The 21,315-nt window shown below is 34.0% G+C and overlaps 2 protein-coding genes across 4 annotated transcripts; both read right to left on the bottom strand.

Moving 5' to 3' along the window:
• Positions 1-2,584: 2,584 nt before the first annotated feature.
• LOC110808969 (glucose-6-phosphate 1-dehydrogenase 6, cytoplasmic) lies at positions 2,585-9,038 on the bottom strand. Of its 2 annotated transcripts, XM_088214848.1 has the most exons (17): positions 8,934-9,038; positions 8,803-8,851; positions 7,957-8,176; positions 7,686-7,771; positions 7,201-7,267; positions 6,920-7,106; positions 6,540-6,697; positions 6,387-6,455; positions 6,209-6,267; positions 6,023-6,059; positions 5,527-5,598; positions 5,143-5,290; positions 4,902-4,997; positions 4,199-4,269; positions 3,685-3,800; positions 3,472-3,517; positions 2,585-3,037 (listed from the first exon to the last, which is right to left on the bottom strand). In XM_088214848.1, exons 3-17 carry the CDS (start codon positions 8,134-8,136, stop codon positions 2,870-2,872), a joined length of 1,560 nt encoding a protein of 519 aa, XP_088070974.1. In that variant the 5' UTR covers positions 8,137-8,176; positions 8,803-8,851; positions 8,934-9,038; the 3' UTR covers positions 2,585-2,869. The 2 variants fall into 2 exon arrangements, with proteins under 2 accessions (XP_088070974.1, XP_088070973.1); XM_088214847.1 differs by having other exon boundaries at positions 8,803-8,940.
• Positions 9,039-18,019: 8,981 nt separating this feature from the next.
• PUX1 (plant UBX domain-containing protein 1) lies at positions 18,020-21,070 on the bottom strand. 2 transcript variants are annotated; one of them, XM_088214841.1, is made up of 8 exons: positions 20,978-21,070; positions 20,837-20,892; positions 20,068-20,164; positions 19,882-19,950; positions 19,638-19,705; positions 19,405-19,534; positions 19,205-19,309; positions 18,077-18,428 (listed from the first exon to the last, which is right to left on the bottom strand). In XM_088214841.1, the coding sequence occupies exons 1-8, from the start codon at positions 21,000-21,002 to the stop codon at positions 18,220-18,222; spliced, it is 759 nt and encodes a 252-aa protein (XP_088070967.1). In that variant the 5' UTR covers positions 21,003-21,070; the 3' UTR covers positions 18,077-18,219. The 2 variants fall into 2 exon arrangements, with proteins under 2 accessions (XP_088070964.1, XP_088070967.1); XM_088214838.1 differs by having other exon boundaries at positions 18,020-18,428; positions 20,837-21,045.
• Between the last annotated feature and the right edge of the window lie 245 nt (positions 21,071-21,315).

Here is a 21,315-nt window from a genome sequence, read left to right as displayed (position 1 = left end):
TGCCACCACCTTGATACTCCTCAGATATGAGAGTGAACCATATCTCCCAAACCTTCATAGTAAAGGACTTCCCAGCCCCGTCCGACTGAGGTAACGTTCATAGTAAGGTTCTCCATGTACTGAGCCCGTCCGCTTATCCTGGGTACCCAATAAGTCTTTCCTATACAGATTTTCATCAGTATAATAATCAACTATGCAATAATGATATATCATTTTGTACTTACCGTTCATTTAAACAATAATATTGTTTCACACTGCCAAATAACCAATTATCGGGATACTAGTACACAATGCAGGAGAAACAAATAACAAAATAATCAAAAAGACCCTAAAAATCATCAATTGAGTTACGCACAGTATAATAGTAAATAAATATAGACAACATGAAAAAATAAACAGGAAATCAAAATGACTGTGAACTAACCAGTTCCGACTCCATTAGTGACTTGTAACTATTTTTAGGGTTCTCTAATTTTTCATAAAAACACACAATTATTAATTATTAAACTTCAATTTACCGTAACAGAGAAAAGGGTGATGGATCCTTACCCGAATTGGTGTTCGAAATACCGAACTTTCTACTGTGCCTATCGGCGGTCCCTGAATTTCCTGAATTATCCCTATGGAATCTAAAACACTTGTCATATACCTAAAAATACTCTAGGAATCCAAATTCGGTGAAAAAAATCCTTTCCAGCCAATTTTGGGGTTCTCGCACGGCGGCACCGCCGTGCTCTGACGATGGCACCACCACCCGTGGTGGTGGTTTTGTCTCGGTCTGGCCATTTTCGGTTAGTTTTGACCAGTTTTGGCCGGCTTTATACGTATCCTTGTAAAAAAATACTTTAGAAAACTTTGGTTGGCCGAAAAAATCAGAAAACGGAAACCTATCGACGGTATAATTTTTCAAGTGCGGCGATTCCACCAACTCACCTTCGCGGTTAGGAGTTTTTCTTTGGTCATCATGTAGAAAACAGAACGGTGAACACAACGGTGAAAAAATCACACGAAATGAAAAACGGGAAGGGGCTCATCGAAGGAGGTTGCGAGTTTTACCAGTGGTTTTCGGCTCACCCACCGTTCGTTTTACTCCGATTTGGCCATAGGGGTGTTCAGAATCAAATTCCGAGCGGATAAGAGAATTTTTACCTTTTTTAGCGGTTGGAAGTGGCTCCAGTGCGACCGCGGTCAACGGTCGGTTCCCTTCTCCGGCGACTGGTTCTTCTTCTTCAGTTGGAAGCTGGTGGCTAGGGTTTGGGTTCAGTACGATGCGAAATATTTATATTCATCTCGCGTTAATCTGGATCGTTCATCGTGTTTGATCTCAACCATCTGATTGCGTTTAAATATGAAATGAATCTGAGCCGTTCATCGCGATTTGATCTCGACCGTCCGATCGCGTTTAAAGGAGGAACAATTTCAGACCGTCCATGCGCGTGATATCAATCCGGGACCGTTCAATCGCGAGGCACGCGGATTGCTCGCATGGCATCAACGTCAGCGTGTCTTGCCACGCAGCGTACTCCGATTGGTCGGGGTCGCTAACTGAGCGGTCCTACGTGGCAAAAATTTTTTTATTTGCACTTTGACCTCCAGTTTCTGATTTTTCTTTCAAAAACACCCCTCGAACTTAAATTTTCACCATTTTTTTTTCAAAATTATTTTTAATTTCATCCATAAACTATTTTTTTATAAATTCAACTAAAAATTAAAATAAATTAATTTAAAAATAATTTTTTTTATATATTTAAAATGTTAAAATTAATTTCTGACCAAATTTCGAGTTAAAGTGTTACATATAAAAATATTTAAAAAATTAAATAAGTTCATATAATTTTTTTAAAAGTATACAAATATAGGATAATTATTTTAATTTTTTTTTGTTAAAATATAAAAAATTATACGTTTAAAATAAATAGAAAATAGTAATAATTAAATTATATAAAATGTATCTTAATAATTAATATAAAAATGTTAAATTTATTATTTATGTATTTATTTATTTTATACAATGGGGTTAAAGTATCTTTTTAGAGGGTTTACTTCTCCTCCAATTTATTTATACACATATTCCAATTTGCAAGCTATGTGGAAAAGATATTCTTCAAAAGAGAATATTCCAGTAAGCTTAGTTTATAAAATCAGTAAATATATTAATAGAAAATATAGTTCACACTTGCATTGAATTAAAAAAAATATATATTTTATTATGAAAGAACAATTTTTTTAATTATTTTAAAATTTAAAATAAATTATATTTTAAAATTTCTAACCCATTATTTTACTTTTTTTATTAAAAAAAATAAATAAAAATTTAAATTTTAAAACAGATTAAACTTAAAGAATTAAATTGTAATAAATATCAATTAATATGCTAATTTGTTTAATATTTTATTTTATTCTCTTCAAAAGAAGCCTACAACATCATGGGTATTTGTTTCAAGAGCTAGAATAATATTCTCCTTCTTGTTAATTTTGTGAAGACAAAGCAATACATAACCTAAGGCAAGTACCTCAAAAACAATGGCTTACACTACACGCAAGAAGATTGTTTGAATGCAACGGAAGAACTCAGGAACATAGATTACAAAAGAAGTCCAAACAGCTTTTTTATTACTCAAAACTTACTTATTTTACACAACATATCGGATTCAAGCTCTGAGAACTTCACATAGATCTCCTGAGCTTAATCAAATTATCAACAGACAAAAAAACAACAGGCCCCGGTACATAGATCTTAGATATGGGACCATTAGGTAAAACACATTATTGAACATAGGACTATCAAAGCAATAGGTGGAAAGGGAGGGGGGAAGGGGCAAGAAAATCCCAGCTTCTTCGGCGTATGTAGGATGTGGAAGCTACCTTTCTATAATGTGGGAGGAATCCAGATGTAGCCGTGAGTTTGAACGTAGCCGGCTTTGGCAAGCAGCTCGTCTGCTTCTTTAGGGCCTCGGCTGCCTGGTTGGTACGGAATTGACTTCATTTCACCATTGTCAATTCTGTGAAGAAGAGGCGTGAAAATTTCCCATGCAGCCTGTTTATTGAAAGAATAGAATCATCAGAGACAAACACTCAAATTATTACTATGATATTCTTTTACGCCATGTTTGAAACAAGAACTTGTGGAATTTATTTGAACATCAACAGTTATTTTAATTTGGAGGATATAAAAGTTCTAGCTGAAGAGAAGAAATGAATCCCTTAGTTACTTTCAAATTAAAATGGAGGATATAAAAGTTCCATTTGAAGATAAGAAAATATCCCCCAGTTAATTTTAAATAAAATCAGTACAATGCATTTCATTTTTTGATACCCTAATTCTAATTGAAATTAACAATGAGGTCAATTTTATTACTTTATATAAAAACTTCACCACCTTTCTGGTCAAACTAAATTCGTATTTCTGAAAGAATTTAACAAAATTTATCAATTTATTTTAAATATAACCTTAGTGTATGAATTTCTTACCCTCAATTCATCCCTTCGAACAAAATGCTGCTGGTCACCTCTAATCCTGCAAGACAAAAATTTTCAGTTTAAGATGTATAGCTTGTCATTAGACTCTGTGCTTATCACTGATGCAACACTAATCTCATTCCAGCACCTTTAAGGTAAAATGATTATCAGAATGGATTCATAAAAGAAAAGAAAATTCAGAACAAAGGAGGGGTAGAATTGTACGTGTCGAGAATTAGACGTTCGTATGCCTCTGGTATTGCAACACCTTGATAGCGCTGCCTGTATGATAAGTCTAGTTCACTTTGCACAGTTGACATCTCTAGACCAGGCTGCTTAACCTGATGGGAGAATCAAACGCATAACGAGGACAGTCAGATATCTACATGAACAATTTTCGAATCTCTATATATATTTCAAAAAAAGCCAGGCCACATTGTGGATGGGACATTTTAGACATATTTACCAGAGCTAGAGAAAATCTTTCAATAAAAAGCAATTCAGGTTGTTATACAGTGCCAAAAGCAAAAAAGAAAATGATAATTCATTAATTTTGGAATAATATTATTTCAAGGTCTGATTCACAACCATAACATAGAAGTTATTGCATTGGATCACTTTTCCAGCCAGAATAATAGATGTGTAATCCGTGAAAAACATCAAACAAAACCAATAAGCAGAAACCAGGTTAGGTGTCTGGGAACAATCACAATGACACTATCAAAAATCAGAGACTTACTGTTAACTTCATGTAAATGGCTTCGGAAGGTTGCAAGCGTATCACAAATTCATTTCTCCCTTGCTTTTGACCTAATCCATAATAGAGAATAAAATTTTGAGTGCTACTAGAACTTAGAATAAGACATACAGGAAGAAAATATATGGCATAAAATCAGATAGTTGATCACTTCACACTAACAAACAGGCAGCATTTTCACTTATTAACAAATTGCACATATTGTTAAGCGATGATTTACTTAGTAGATAAAGATCTATTTATCATTGACACTGCAGTTCCATGTACAGACATAAAAACAGCCAGCATTTTTTCTTATAACAAATTGCACCTATTTTTAAGGGATGAATGACTTAGTACACAAGGATCTATTCATCAGTGACATTGCAGTTCCATGCACAAAAACTTGGCTTAAAACTGACCCGGTGGAACTTTTTCTAGAGCAACAATTTGGTGGAATATATTCATTCATACATGGCTGTCTAGCTATACCCACAACCATGATATGGAATTATACCTGATTGCCTTTTTATTTATTTCACTGAAGTAAAAACCCAATGTTCATGTTATCTATCAGGAAAGCAATCATGATAGTTATATATTAAACTGAATCTGGTATAAGATGGATGACCATAGATGAATTATAACTAAGCTCGAGAATCATTGAACAGAAGTTAGTCAGAATGCAAAAAGCCCAATTGCATACATTTGTATATGTCGCCAGGCACTTCCTTAAACTGAATACGTATCTCTGCCTTCCTTGAATTCAATGCTTTTCCTGCTTTTAGTATAAATGGAACACCTGAAAAATAATTAATGAACAAATAAATCAATAAACAGTAATTATTTTGACTCACATCATCGGAAGTGAAATGTCGATGTCCGAATCCATATGTTGCCCTCAAACTGTAAATAGGCATTGAAAGGGAAATGAAAATGCATGGTACCTTCCCATCTTTCATTATGTATGCGAAGAACCATAGTAGCAAATGTCGGGGTGTTAGAGTGGTCCGGAACTGTCGGATCATCCCTATATCCTTCGTATTGTCCAAGTACAACCTCATCATCGTTAATAGGAACTACTGATTGAAGAACCTGCATTTCACACAATAATCAGTCAGTGGAACGCCATTGACTGAGAGGAAACATGCTGAACAAGAAGTCTCATGAGAAAGAGGTCCATCTCTATAATTGAACATTCCAAAGTTCATAGACTGCCCTCCATTTAGCAATAAAGCATACATACTGGTTGACGATAGATATTACGGTGGTCTCAAAAAATAATGTAACAGGATAGAAAAACTTCCAGAGGCAAATGAAGGCACACCAACCTTCACTTTCTCATCACGGATGTGCTCTGGCTTAAGAGATACAGGCTTCTCCATGGCCACAAGACAAAGAACCTGCAAGAAACATAAGAGCTAGAGTAAGAAAGACTTTTCTCTTCTTTTCTTTTCCTCATTCTTTCTATGGTTATTTTCATTTTTATTGAGGTTTTTCATTTTTCTAGTACTTTTCATGGAAGGAAGGGCACTCAATAGAGGCTGTGTGGCAAAGTCCTAGCAATGGAAGCTACTGCATAAGGCCAGACAATGAGCACCAATACACAAAATTTTTCAGATCAGCGAATCAGATGCATGTTTTTAAGTATTAAGTTAATAAAATTCACCAAAATGATAGTTCTAGAAATGTGACACCACAGAGATTTTAACGCATGCACCTGTCTGTGTGTGTATAGACAAATCATTTATTCTAAGAAAATATACATGATCATAAAGCTTGCATTTCTTAACTACATGAATCGTCTTCAAATCAATAAGGACTCACCTGCAGTAGATGATTTTGAATGATATCACGGATAATACTGCACAAAAAAAATGAGAATATAAGTCATTCATGGAAACTTGATCCATACTTGAGACCATGTAGGTCCACTTAAAAAGGAAATTTAAATTTACCAAAGAATAATTGATTTTAAAAAGAAATTCAGAAGATTGGAAATTATAGAGATACCCATATTCATCAAAATATCCACCACGACCTTCAGTTCCAAAATCTTCCCTGAAAACAATCTGCCAAAGAAACAAAAGCAATATTGAAATAAATGCACAGTACTATTGTAATCATGTGTGTATCAGTCCAACCCCAAGTTCTTGTCCTAATCTGCAAAATCATAAGCTGAAAATTTTACCTGTACATTGTCAATATTGTCACGGTTCCACAGGGGCAAAAACATCCTATTTGCAAATCGAAGGACCAACTGCAAGAAACACAAAGGTAAATTTTGAGCACAGCTAGTAAAATTAATGAAATTTCGCATGTCACCTGTCTACTAATAGCTTACCAGGTTCTGCACCAATTCCTTTCCCAAGTAGTGATCAATACGGTAAATCTGTGGCTCATCAAACAACTCCCCAATCTGGGAACTCAGTTTCTCTGAAGATTCTAAGTCCTTGCCAAATGGCTTCTCAACAACAATCCGAGTCCATCCTCCAAGATTAGCTGGAGAAGCTCATATGAAGACAACATATAAGGCTGTTATTAGATGTTCTAAAAAAAATGCTTATCCTCATGGCCATATAGCAGAGCCATTCAGTTTTAGCCTACTTGATCATTCCATGTTGAGGCTATGCAAATGTTTCCATGCAATGCAGGAAAAGAGCCTGGCATGTAATCCAATTGCTAATGTATATAGGAAGCCAATTCTGGTCTTAAAAAACTCACATTTATTCATGCAACAATTTTTTATCATCCTGCAAACAGAAGGATAGACTGACGGAGGTAGTGCAAGGTAAAAGAGTCTCCGAGATGATCCTTCTTGACTGTTTTTAGAAACCTCATGCTCAAAAATCTCCTTGTCCAGCAACTTAAATCCCTCCTCAGTCTCATAAGAACCACTTACATATTTAATCTACAAAAAATAACCACAATTGCATGTTAATAGATGTCAACCCTGACGCATAATGCAGGAACTGTGGTAGAATATCAGAGCTGATTGCACTGACCAGTTGCAGAAACTTTGTTACATACTCTGTATCTTCTGGAGAAGCGTTCTTGTCGTTGACAAGATATCTGCAGATACCACAAAACAGCCATTGAAGCACCATATTTTTCATACTCATCAAAAGCTCAAGAAAACATTTCAAGGGAAAAGGAAAAGATGGATTGAGCAATAGCACATAAATAATGAGAACAAGAGGGAAGGAAACGTGCAATGAATATAAAAATGAAAATGAACAAAAATATAGTGTAGACTATTAAGATGAAACAATAAGTCAACAGCAGTACTTCTTTCAAAAAAAAAAGTCAACAGCAGTACACGGACTCTTCTTTCAACTTCCACCTCAGAAATTGAAATGCAAATATGTTGCCGTCCATATCACTTAATATACACAATGACAAACCAATAGGAAATAAAACACTTTGTTCTAATGATACTGCTCAGCCTTCTTGAAAGAAAAGGTTAAGAAAAAAGACATGATCATCTCACCCACGAAGGCGCTTCCTCAGGTCATCATCTGAAATCTTACTTCTTGCATACCCAAAGATGTGAACTTCATTTGATGGTAGAAACCCCTAAATGAAAATCAATACAAAGGACATCATACATAACCAAAACGGATAATGAGGGCACTAGAGGTTAATTTGTGCCATAGACAAATAAATATTTTCCTTCTCTTTCTTTCACTTGCTGAAAAGTCTACAAGGAAGGAAACTCGTGGTTAAAACATTATCAAAAACAACAAAAATATCTCACTTACCTGTCGATAGAGATGGAAAAGTGCAGGGAAAGTTTTCTTCTTGGCAAGATCACCAGAAGCACCAAGCACGATGATTGAGAGACACCCAGTTTCAGGAACATTCTCATCCTCCCTTGAGAATGAATCATTCCTAAAACTAGACCTCTTCTCAACAGACCACTGGCTTTGACTTGTTCCCATCTTCAAACCCAAAATACAAACAGAATTATCCTTCGGAAACCTGATAGGAGAAAAACACGAATTAAAAAAAAAACAGATATTGAACTCGTATCCAAGTAATTGTCTATCACTGATTTTTGCCCATTTTCCAGAAGGCCAAGAACTGGAAAAAGGCAGTTAAGTAGTTACTCTTTGCCATGAAAAGAAGTTTCTCCAACTCCTGTTCTGCAACATCCATCACTTGATCCAGAATTTTAACACAACTATATAAATGATTCAATCTACCAGTAAACGATGATCAGAGAAACACTTTTACATGATCCAGCCCCACGGTAGCTAACAAAAATTCCTCGACTAGCATAATAAACAAGATCATGAATCTAAATTCCCTCCCCATTTCTTCGATTTCATGGAAACAAACACGCTATTGAATTTGGAAAGAAAAAAAAGATCCTTGAACCCGTTCCAGCTACAGAATCACGAATTTAAACAAACAAGGAAATTTCAAAATCAAAATTAGAAAACCAAACAAACGAGAAGCTCGCTGCATGGATCCAAATTCTCAGGAACCAAAACAAACCGACAGATCCAAACAAAACCAATTCCGCAAAGTCGAACACACGATTACTCGTTCATCATTTAAAAAAAACAAAAAAAAAACCAAGATGGAAAGAAACGAGAATAAACCTTAGAGATTGAACTGCGATTTCGAAAAATAATTCAGGTCGGATTCAACCTAATAGAAGGATATAGTCCGTCAGTATCTCGAGCAAAGAGGAAATTATTTATAAGATATTTATGGTAGGTGTATGCATAACTGTTCTGCTTAAGCTTCTTCTTCTTCTTCTTTCACCAACTCATCTTGTCAACTTTGGCTTCTCAGCATTAGCCGCCGTAGTCTACAAGGGAAAATTTTAAATCCGTTTTCACACTTTGGCCCCCACTTATTTTGCATATTTATATTTTTCCCCCGCAATATTTTTAATATTTACTCATGAATTAATATTTATTTATTACGAGATTAATTAATTAAAATAGAAATTAGCCGGTGTTTTCAACTAATGAAGAGATCCGATTTATTAGTTTATTCTGTGGAAGTAAATAGGGAATAATATTTTATTTATTAATTAAAATAATTATAATTTTTTAATTATTTCGTGTCAGACTTAATTTCAACAGGGATGCATGTAGACAATGAATACTCATGCATGGGTGCACCATAAAATCCAGAAAGCTTAGGGAGTCGAGTAGAAATACGGTAATATACGGGGAGCAAAATGCAAAATAAAATTTGACGGTAATCGTCGTGGGGGAGAAATCTGCAAATCATAGTTTAAGATGGACCACTTTGCAAATGTGATCTGTAAGTACTAGAATACAAAATTTATTTTATTTTAAAAAAGGGAATAATCAGGTGCTTCGAGAACCAACTAATGCTCGTGAATCACACTCCTTAGCTTCCGATATTTTGCCTGGAAAGTCAAACCGTCACATCATTGACCGGATTGGTTCGATCTTGACCGTTGAAGCTTATTTAATTACAAAAAATATATATATAAGTTGATGATATTATTTGTTTTATATAAAATTTTGTATTTTTAACTTTTAACTATAATAATTTTTATTAATTTCACAATCACATATTTATAAGTAATTATAAAATTACATTACTTCCCATCACTCATTATATTTTCATTATAAAATACTCAACTTGCATAATAATTATATTTAAATAGTTGGGTATATAGTTCCCTATTTGGGATAGAAAAATTATTACACCACAACTTATAATTTAATGTATACACAAAATTACTAATATAAATATATTTACCATATGTTTCAAATTTTATTTGACATCATAATAATATTAAAAAAAAAACAAATTCAAACAAAGAATATAATTTAAATATTTAAAATAATTCAGTACAATATCGCCAACACATCAATTAACTAAATTATTATTATTTTATTATGCGTATGAATATATTACTAATTATTTCGATATGTAATGTAAAATTTTGTACATATGAAATAGTTTCGAGTTAAATTATTAAACTAACCAACAAAATATAATACGAGTTACAATTTGATTCTTAATATTTTTATTATAATTTAGTTATTAATATTTATTATTTGTTTTAAATATTTAATTTTATTTATTTTATAATAAAAAATATTAAATAATATTTATAATTACATATTTTAAAAATAATTTTTAAGAAAATATGTTTTACTAAATCATCCAAATAGAACATTAATAACAATAAGTAATAAATAATTATTTTAATTATAACCGTTATAATTAAATTATTATTTTAAAAAATAAAATAATATTTATTTTTTTGCCTTGAAACTTCCTTAGAACCTTATTAGGAGAGTCAAAACAGCACAAATCAAAAGGTAGTTTTGTTTGACCAAAGTCAAGTCATTGGTATTTTGAATTTTTTTTTTTCAAACGAAAAAGCAGTTATATTTGAATTTCGAATGAGTAAAGTATTTTTAAAATAAATAATAAAAAATAATTTTAGAATTTAGTGTATTTTTTTAGATGACATAGAAAGTTGGTTCACATAATCACATGGGATTTATGATTAATATTAAATACTATAGCAATTAATATGAATTAATTTGTTTACTAAATTACACGTGAGTGATGGTCTAATAATGCATGTGTACCATCCCAAGTGTATTATTATTGTTTTTTTTTCAATTTATTTTATTTTGTAATTATTAAAATTTTATTTAATTTTTTATTTAATTTAATTTAATTTAATTTAATTTAATAATAATAATAATGATAAAATTGGGTAAAAATATTATTTGGATTTAATTGAAATTGATTTTGGGAAAAATGGGTGAAAATTTGAATTCTGGATGTGTTTTTGAAAAGAAAATCGGAAACCAGGGGTCAAAGCACAATTTAGAAAAGTTGTGCCACGTCAGCACTACATCAGCAGCCACGTCAGTGGCCCGGTCAGCAGCCCCGGGCAACCAGGACGCGTCGCGTGGCAAGGAAAAGCTGACCAGGGGACGGGCCACGTAAGCGATCCGCGTGCGCGCGATCGGACGGCCCAGATTCACGCGCACGGACAGTCCAGATTCAATCAGGCACGGACGGCCCAGATTGCATCGCGATGGACGGTCCAGATTTAATCACAATTAAATCGCGACCAAACAGTCCAGATTTAATCTTGATGGACGGTTTAGATTAAAAGGCAAAGGGTATAAATACCCCCACCCACACCTGACCAAAGAAACCCTAACCGCCAGTGCTCGCCGGAGGAGCCGGTCGCCGCCACCCGCCGCCGCACCGGAGAAGTTTTCGATCGAGGTAAATTTTCTCCTCCTTGCTCGTTTTTCGACGCTGAGTCCGCCTATGGCCAAACCGGAGCCAAACCACCGGCTAAACGGTCAGAAAACCCAGCTGAAACCCAGCGGCGCTGCCGCACCCCTCCTAGGTTTTTGCCTCCGATGAGGCCCTTCCTGGCCTCCGTTTGATGCAAATTTTATACCACTGTGATCAACGTTCTTTTCTCTACAGGTTAATCGGAGCCAAACATCAAAACGCGACTCACGCCGGAGGAGCCGCCGCACCTGAGAGCACCACCGCCGGTAAGTTTCGATTTTTTGTAATTTTTCGGCCCACCGAGGGCCCTAAGGTTATTCTATCGTAAGGACCGATGCAAGCGTAACCGAATTCTGCCGAAAACGGCCAACCCGAGGCGAATCACTGCCGCTTGCCATCGCTGGAGCACGGCGAAGCCACCGTGTCGGAATTGCGATATTGGCCGAAAGGGGCCTTAGGTCTAATTTGGAATTTTTGGGACACGTGCAAGTACCAGTAGTGGTTTTCAGTTTCCCAAAAAAAATTCAGAGAAAATTAGGGACAGTCTGTAGGCGCACTGTAGAGCCGTATTCAGACCCCGAAACAAGTAAGGACCCTCATCCTATTTCCTATCACGGTATCAAAGCTAAATAAATAATTAAACTGTACTGTGTGACTTTATAGATGTATAATTGATTAAAGTTGCCAATGGAGCTTGAGTCTAATACAGTGTTAGTCTGTTATTGTTTGATCTAATTTTCAGTATTAAATGCAGCATGATGTTTGATGTAATTATATTATGGTCTCGTATGCATGAATCATGGTTTCTTTTATTATGGTGAAGTCGATACTGTATTGTCTTATTTGGTGTCAATTACTGGTTTACATGTTATGTATGATTGGATGATTGAGATTAAGGAAAAAGACAAAAAAGTTATGTGAATTGATAAGTGGATAATGTGGACAGTCTGACTAGATATCCTGGGAGATAGTGGATTGACTGGATGCGTAGGGAACCCTACCGGGAACGTGGTCTCTCATACCGAACGGGGTATTGAGACATTATGTGTTTTGGCGCCCATACGTTTCACCCTCATACCGGACGGGGTATGAAGACGACTCTGGAATCAGGTTATAAATGTTAAGGGTTCACGGGTAGCGGGACCCCTATGGATCCCCATGGATACTAGTAGGCTGGTAAATGAGGAAAATGTGTTGTTTAATAATTGAAATGCAAAGGCGTGGTAAGTATTATGTTATACAGTTCATATGATTTAATGATGGTGATAATGTTATTGCTTTCATATGTTGTTTTATAGATCTCACCGAGGTAAGTGGACAGTAAATAATTTTATTATTGATAAACGAATTTATTATAAATTATGTTTCATTGGTCTTTTTTGTGTTTTCTACCCACCTTTACATCCGTAGCGGTTAGATAGTGTGATGTATTTACTGGGCTGGTGTAGCTCATTCCTTATTTAACCATTTCATATCAGGAAGACATTGTTCCCGAGCCCATTCCGCAGGAAGACGGCGAAGGGGACGCCTAAAGACTCCGTAATTATATTTATAGTTCTTATTTTTGAGTATATCTTTTAGTTAGTTTGTTCTTTTATATTTTGAGCACGTTTTTAGTTTTTTGTGTAAGGGATGTTAATCAAAATTTTTATTACGCTTCCGCATTTGATATTTTTAATACACATTTTTCATTCTAAATTTCCGGAGCCGTTACAGCATGATTGATATTTTAATTTAAATTTTAAATTGAACAAAATAATATAATTTATGATCAATTTAAATTTACAATTTTTGTGATTTGTTAATTAGTAAATAAGATTATTAATATATAAATTAAAAATACAAGTAGAAGTATATTAATTACGTGTTAAATATGTATAGTATGATTAATTTTTAATGAAAAAATAATTAAAACCTAAGATATTGTAACCGAAATCAACATTATGTCATTATTTATTGTTAAGTATATCATGAATAATATAAAATAATAAAAATTACATAAATAATTAAAAATAACATAAATATTAAATTAGTATATGTATTTATTTTAATTATCTAAATTGGATTAAATAATAATATTTTTATTTATTTATTTGATTAATCTACAAAAATACGTATATTGAACCATATATGTTAAATGTCATTAATACCATTAGTAGATTTATCATGTGCTAAAAAATTAGACACATACTTTTTTATAATTATTTTTATATCATATATCACGTGATACATTGTAACACCCAAGTGTTATTATTTTTATTTTGTAATTATTGAATTCTTTTTATTTTTAATTAATTTAATTTAATTTTTTGAAAATAAAATAATAATAATTATAAAATTGGGTAAAAATATTATTTGGATTTAATTGAAATTGATTTTGGGAAAAAGGGGTGAAAATTTGGATTCTGGGGATGTTTTCGAAAAGAAAATCAGAAATCAGGGGTCAAAATGCAATTTAAAAAAGCTGTGCCACGTCAGCAGCCACGTCAGCGGCCCCGACCAACCAGGACGCGCTATGTGGCAAGAAAATGCTGACCAGGGGACGGGCCACGTGGGCGATCCGCGTGCACGCGATCGGACGGCCCAGATTCACGCGCACGGACGGCATAGATTCAATCAGGCACGGACGACCCAGATTGCATCGCGATGGACGGACCAGATTTAATCCCAATTAAATCGCGATCGAACGGTCCAGATTTAATCTTGATGAATGGTTGAAATTAAAGGCAAAGGGTATAAATAACCCCACCCACACCTAACCACAAAAACCCTAGCTGCCAGTGCCTCGCCGGAGATGAAGAATCAGACACCGGAGGAGCCGGCCGCCGCCGCACCGGTGAAGTTTTCGACCGCCGATCGAGGTAAATTTTCTCCCCTTTGCTCGTTTTTTGATGCTGAGTCCGCATATGGCCAAACCGGAGCCAAACCACCGACCAAACGGCCGAAAAACCCAGCCGAAGCCCAGCGGCGCTGCGGCGCCCCTCCTCGGTTTTTGCCTCCGATGAGGCCCTTTCCGGCCTCCATTTGATGTAATTTTTATACCACTGTGATCACCGTTCTTTTCTCTACAGGTTGATCGGAGTCAAACGTCAAAACAAAACTCACACCGGAGGAGTCGCCGCACCCGAGAGCACCGCTGCTGGTAAGTTTCGGTTTTTCGTGATTTTTTAACCCACCGAGGGCCCTAGGGTTGTTTTATCGCAGGGACAGATGCAAGTGTGACCGAATTCGACCGAAAACGGCCAACCCGAGGTGAATCGCGATATTGGCCGAAAGGGGCCTAGGTCTGATTTGAAATTTTTTTGGGACACGTGCAAGTACCGGTAGTGCGTTTCAGTTTTCCGAAAAAAATTCAGGAAAATTAGGGACAGTCTGTAGGCACACTGTAGAGTCGAATTCAGACCCCGAAACAAGTAAGGACCCCTCATCCTATTTCCTATCACTGTATTAAAGCTAAATAAATAGTTAAACTGTACTATGTGACTTTATAGATGTATAATTGATTAAGGTTGCCAATAGAGCCCGAGTCTGATACAGTGTTGGTCTGTTATTGTTTGATCTAATTTTCAGTATTAAATGCAGCATGATGTTTGATGTAATTATGTTATGGTCTCGTATGCATGAATCATGGTTTCTTTTATTATGGTTTGTATTATGGTGAAGCTGATACTGTATTGTCTTATTTGGTGTCAATTACTGGTTTACATGTTATGTATGATTGGATGATTGAGATTAAGAAAAAAGACAAAAAAGTTATGTGAATTGATAAGTGAAAAATGTGGACAGTCTGACTAGATATCCTGAGAGATGGTAGACGGACCGGGTCCGTAGGGAACCCTACCGGGAACGTGGTCTCTCATACCGGACGGGGTATGGAGACCTTATGTGTTTTGGTGCCCATACCGGACGGAGTATGGGGATGGCCCATTTCACCCTCATACCGGACGGGATATTGAGGTTCATGGTTTTGGCGCCCATACCGGACGGGGCATGGGGACGGCCCTGGAATCAGGTTGTAATGTTAATGGTTCACGGGTAGTAGGAACCCCCTATGGATTCCTATGGATACTAGTAGGCTGGTAAAAGAGGAAAATATGTTGTTTAATGATTGAAATACAAAGGAATGGTAAGTGTTATATTATACAGTTTATATGATTTCATGATGATGATAATGTTATTGCTTTCATATGTCATTTTCACTGATCTCACCGAGGTAAGTGAACAGTAAAAGTTTTTATATTAATAAACGAGTTCGTTATAAATTATGCTTCATTGGTCATTTTTATTTTCTACCCACTTTTACTTCCGTGGCGGTGAGATAGTGTGATGTCTTTATTGGGCTGGTGTAGCTCATTCCTTATTTAACCATTTCAGATCAGGAAGACATTGTTCCTGAGCCCGTTCCGTAGGAAGACGGCGAATGGGACGCCTAAAGACTCCATAGTTATATTTATAATTTTTATTTCGAGTATCTCTTTTAGTTAGTTTGTTCTTTCATGTTTTGAGTACGTTTTGGTTATTATGTAAGGGATGTTAATCAAAATTTTTATTTCGCTTCCGCATTTGATATTTTTAATACATATATTTCATTTAAATTTTCGGGGCCGTTACATACTGACACGTACGTAAATATATTAATATTTATTTTTTTAATATAATAAGAAACTTAAAAATTAAAAACATAAAATTATAAAAATTAAATTCATAGAGGTATCCTATTTTATTTTAATTTAATATTCTTCAACTTTAATTTTATAAATATTATTATAAAAATAATTAAAATTTATTTTTTTATATGTTAAATCTTACGTGACATATAACATAAAACTATTAATAAGAAACATTCACGCGTTGAATTTATTATCATGTATAATAAATTACTAATATAATTAAATATTGATTAATATTTATATATTTTTACGAGTAAGAAGATTAAATGAGTAAAAAAGTAAGTATACTGACCGATCCGAATATTAAAAAATAATATAATAACCAATTTATTAGTTTGGTAATATTAAGTTGAACTAATTGTGATGATAATTGAGTAGGTATATATGATTCTGGATAGGCAGAAAGCTTGTCCTTGTCTTAAAATATTTAGTGATTGATGATTAGTTTGATTTTTAGGTGTGATTGTTGAAAAGTGCTTTTACTCAAAGTAAGTGTGGCATCAAACCCAAAATTAATTTACATAATATTTTTAAATTAAAAATTAAAGAAAAAAATGAACCAAAAATATCGAAATTTATATAAATTAATAAAATTCATATTATCAATTTAGTTTTTAAAATTTTATATTTGTTATAATATTTTTTTTCTTTACAATTTAATATATTATGTTTTTTTTTAATTTTAAACATTTAATTTCTTTAAATTTTATGGTAGAAAATATAACAATTATGTTATATTTAAATATTTTTTAAAAAAATCAATTTAATTAGCTAATTAAATTAACAGCAATGAAAATAATAAATAAATATTTATGGGTGGAAGATGAAACTGTATATTATGTATTCAATGAATGAGCTCTTCAGGTATGGGTGTACGTACATTGCTCTTGAGCGGAAAGTCAAAATAAAATGGAATATTATGATTCAAGGCATTTATTAATTTGACTTTCAATGTTATTTTTATTTAATTTTGAAACTAAAATATTAATTATGTAATAATAAATTATGTTACAATAACATCAAGTCTTTTTTTAAAAAATAACAATATAATATTAATTTTGAATAAAAATAATATTTTAAATTTAAGTAAATTATATATAAACTATTCGAATTGATAACTAAAATACAAAAAATTATTGAAAATAAAATACGTTTAAACCAAAATTAATGTGGAAATACCAATTTTAGCTGAGAATAATAAAAATAAAAATATTATACCAATTAATTTATATTGTAATTTGTACGAGTTTAATTATGTGTGAATTATATAAAATTATTTTAAATAGGTTAGGGTAATTGGGCCACATAAATGCATATATGGATTTCGGGCGGGCCCGTAGATAATTTAAAATTGAGACCCGACCCGACCCAAACCCAACCCAATGTACGAACAACTTTTCCATAGGCCCAATAAATCCAAAGCCTAAACAGCAATTATTCTCTTAGATGCTTGAAATAAATATAGAATTTATTAATAAATTCATATTTATTTTATTAGAATTTAATACTAAATTACAGAATATGAGTTCACATAAAATTTTAATGTAAAGTTAGAATAAGTTATTTTGCATTCCATGAAATTAAGTTTAAATATTTTTTAATTAAAATAAGTATGAACTTGTAAATAAATTAAACAATAATTTTCTTTTTTCCCTTCAAATTAAGGTCATCAAACTACAGTTTTTAAAAAAAATAAAAAAAAAGTATAAGTGAAAGCTTACTTCCCAGTAAATTAAGCCTGGAAAGCTTAGAAAGAACACTAAAGAGGAAAAGGGTGAAGAAAAGAAATCTGTCTTCTAAACATAATATAGATATTTGAGTTACATCACCAATTTAACAGAGTAAACATTTTACAGTCTTAAAAAAAGCGCTTCTATATGAAAAAGCTCCATTGACTGGCTTAAAACCTCATTACAGCTTCCCATCATGTTGAAAGAATGCATATTGCTGCTGCAGGTTGGCACATCGAAGCTCGGCTTCAGAGGTTAGCAGCATGAACGTACCACCAAGCATTTCAATTGCAAAGGAAAAAGAAAAGGAAATGGTCTAAGCAGGAGAATGAGAAGCACATGTTCTGACTGATCCGGATTACATTTTGAACCATTTTGGCTTTGCAGGTTTCTTTCCGGCAGCCTTGCTCTCCTGAGTCGTAGCAGGGGAAGGGCTGGGACTGGGAACTGCAGGTTCCTGTTCTGTCTGAACAGGTTCTTCCTGCTCCACCATGATTTCCAAACCGTTCAATGCCATAATCTCTTCTGTTAGGAAGGGAATTTCATTTGAGGATGGAGAATTGTCACCTGTCAGAAGCATGGAAGCAAAGACAATTTTTATGCAGCCAAGAAAGGTACAGACAAGAATTTACATTCATTCGCAAACTGAAAATTCTAAATTGAAACAAACATAAATTTAACAACAGTGTATCAATTTTACCATTCTGGTTTAAGTTTATTGCAATTCAAGGATAAATTATAATATATATAGATATATATTCTTTTAGTTTACATAAAAACACTAGTTCTTTTAAGCTTTTGTCTTATCGCGTTTTTGTTGTTTGTTCTTTTAGTTTGATATGTATTTCCTGGACATTCCATGTACTTGCATTGCAAAGTTCATTCACAAATAGATGCTCTCTTAAAAATTAAGAATTCTATGTAAAATGACAAAACCAAAACATATAAACTGAATTATCATAAAAAGAATTGCAGGACTAGATTTCAGTATGCAAAATGACACTATACTCATCCCAAATTTAATTCAAAAACGTTATTTCGAAAGATAATAGGGAAGCTGGTGGGAAGGAAAAGATAAAAGGTAACCACTTCATCTGTAACTGGCAGCTACAAAACCTAGCATCTGCATCTTGTCGATAAAGGGCCTACTCACAAGGCTTATGTATGGGATCAAATATAAAATCTATAATTTTCAATATCCTGAAATATTTTTTTATGATACTCAACAATGAGGTTGGCATTAGAAGAAAAAAATATTTAATTATGTGTGATAATCTTCCTGATCCATCTCGGTCTCAGAAAATAAAAGAAAGAAATCCCAGTCCTCCCGAAATATAACTAACCTTTTGGCAGATCGTATGAAAAATACACAATTGCACCAGGAATGAAACCTGCAGAGTAGAAATCCTGGGACATGTCTTTTAGCTGCTTCTTAGGCGGAGCAGTATCTGTGACAACATAACCATATTCTAATATGTTTTGGCATGAAAAGAGGTCTTTCAAACAATTTACCACAAGAATGGTTGTATTTAAAACTACATACATAAATAGAATGGTAGATCAGGTCGAGCAACTACTTTCATGAGAAGGTCGACTAAACATTGCATTGTTTCTGACGGATGAAATGTCACTTCTAGAGTATGATTATCAGGAAACCGAACTCTAACTACAGCCTGCATACCATAAGTAAACACATTACCTATACGTACACAACTCAAATAGATTCTCTAAAAATAAAACTCAACTAACAAAGAACAAGAAAGTTCCTATATGTACCTTCGTTATTCTTGCACGGCGAGCTGCTTCTTCTGCTTCTCTAATTTTTCTTGTCTTTAAGAATTTATCTGTCCAATTATCCCATTTTAAAAGTGAAGGAATGAAACACCAGATGCAAGTTATGACTACATACTTTCATAAACGCATATACAGAGGAAGCTATGCAGGAAGAAATTACAAGTATGATGCAGGGCTAACAGTTCTCTTTGCTCAGATTGACATGTACAAGTATCAAATATTTTACCTTCCTTTTTGGTTGCCAAAAGTCGGTGATAATCTTCAGCAGTGAACTCATAGAAGTCATCTGATTCGTCTGCCCAAAATTTAGAAGAGGGGAAAAGCAACAAGTGCTGTCAGAGATATGAGTTACATGGATTTACTACATCTAACAGGAATGAATAGGGTATGCACATATTTTAAGAATTCATACCAAGGTTGGACACTTCATTTGACGATTGAGAAAGTCTTGAAGTTTCAAAGACGCAGATTTCTCGTCCCAAATTTTCTTTGGCCGCAGCAAGTTTCAACTGATGTTAGAGAAAACACCCACCCAAAATTTCAGTGTAACAATCAAACAGAAACATACAAGGATATTGAATGAATCAAATTTGAAAACAAAAAAGCCTTAGGCAAAATTTTCTTGTAATATTTAATATCAAATGGGAAAAAATAATCACTATTCTATTGATTGTCCTGAAGAACATAATCACCAATATGATGGGTGGTTCAAAAGGGGAAAAAAACTAATTCAAGCAGCCTGAAAAGGGAACACGATAAGATAAACTTTGCAGCTCTAAATACAGACTACTATCCTATTCTAACAAGAGTAAGCAGAAACTATATGTTCCCATCCATGAAATATCACCTTACGCCTACATTCATATATTTAAGATGCTTCATTGTGCAAACTATATATCTCATCCATGAATTCAGCACTGTGAATTCGAAAAAACCAGCCAAATTACCTCAAAGTACTATTAAATCCTCGACAATTATCAAGAAACCTCATATCTGATACTTTACTTGCACTTCCAATCATCTCAAAATCCCAACCAAACTGATCATAAGCAAGGGCAGAAGACACATAACAGGAATCAAGCAAAACTCAAAACTAAAAAACCGTCTTAAGACAAATCGCATATCGATCCATCACTATAAAACCAAGTAAAATCCAGAAAGAAAAGGGGAATAGCAAAAACCTTAGCTAATTCAGCCTCCATTGGATCAATGCTCGTTAGTCTCCTCCTCTTCAGCGCTGGCGGAGAATAACAATCAAAAATCATCAGAGACTTCACAGGAAACCTTTCCAGAGAGAGTACTCCGTGCGCCTCTATACATACCTTCTTCTACAGTGTGCGGGTGCATATATTATATTCACCCCTATGCGCCTTCGATATATGTACCATTTCCTTCCTCGCCGTTACTGGACTTTCCTTTTCTTCAACTCTGCCGCCGGCACGCGCGTCACGTGCGATTCCTCTTGGATAAAACCGACCCGACCCTTTATGGTGGGCCTTGTTATTATTATTTTTTTTTTTCACACCGCTCTAGCCCAGTCTATCCCCTCTCCTTGTAACGACGTCGTATAGAAACTCGCAGACACCAAAAATAATGATAATAAATTATTAATAATTAAATACGATTCTAAATAATTAAGTACTTCCCTTTTAAATTGTGT

This window comes from Carica papaya, chromosome 1, assembly GCF_054855325.1.
Source record: "Carica papaya isolate Zhongbai chromosome 1, ASM5485532v1, whole genome shotgun sequence".
Taxonomy (NCBI): domain Eukaryota; kingdom Viridiplantae; phylum Streptophyta; class Magnoliopsida; order Brassicales; family Caricaceae; genus Carica; species Carica papaya.
This window is presented reverse-complemented; position numbering and strand designations above follow the sequence as displayed.

Bases quoted from the DNA above. Each gene is read 5' to 3' on its own strand.
- LOC110808969 (XM_088214848.1), bottom strand. From the start codon at position 8,136: ATGGGAACAAGTCAAAGCCAGTGGTCTGTTGAGAAGAGGTCTAGTTTT. The intron at 7,107-7,200 runs GTCAGTGCAATC...TATTTTTTGTAG, and splicing joins TAACAAAGTTTCTGCAACTG to ATTAAATATGTAAGTGGTTC. The intron at 3,518-3,684 runs GTACAATTCTAC...TTTGTCTTGCAG, and splicing joins GAACGTCTAATTCTCGACAC to GATTAGAGGTGACCAGCAGC.
- PUX1 (XM_088214838.1), bottom strand. From the start codon at position 20,920: ATGATTTTTGATTGTTATTCTCCGCCAGCGCTGAAGAGGAGGAGACTA. The intron at 19,535-19,637 runs GTACATATAGGA...TATGGTATGCAG, and splicing joins GCCGTGCAAGAATAACGAAG to GCTGTAGTTAGAGTTCGGTT. The intron at 19,310-19,404 runs GTATGTAGTTTT...ATGTTGTCACAG, and splicing joins TGATCTACCATTCTATTTAT to ATACTGCTCCGCCTAAGAAG.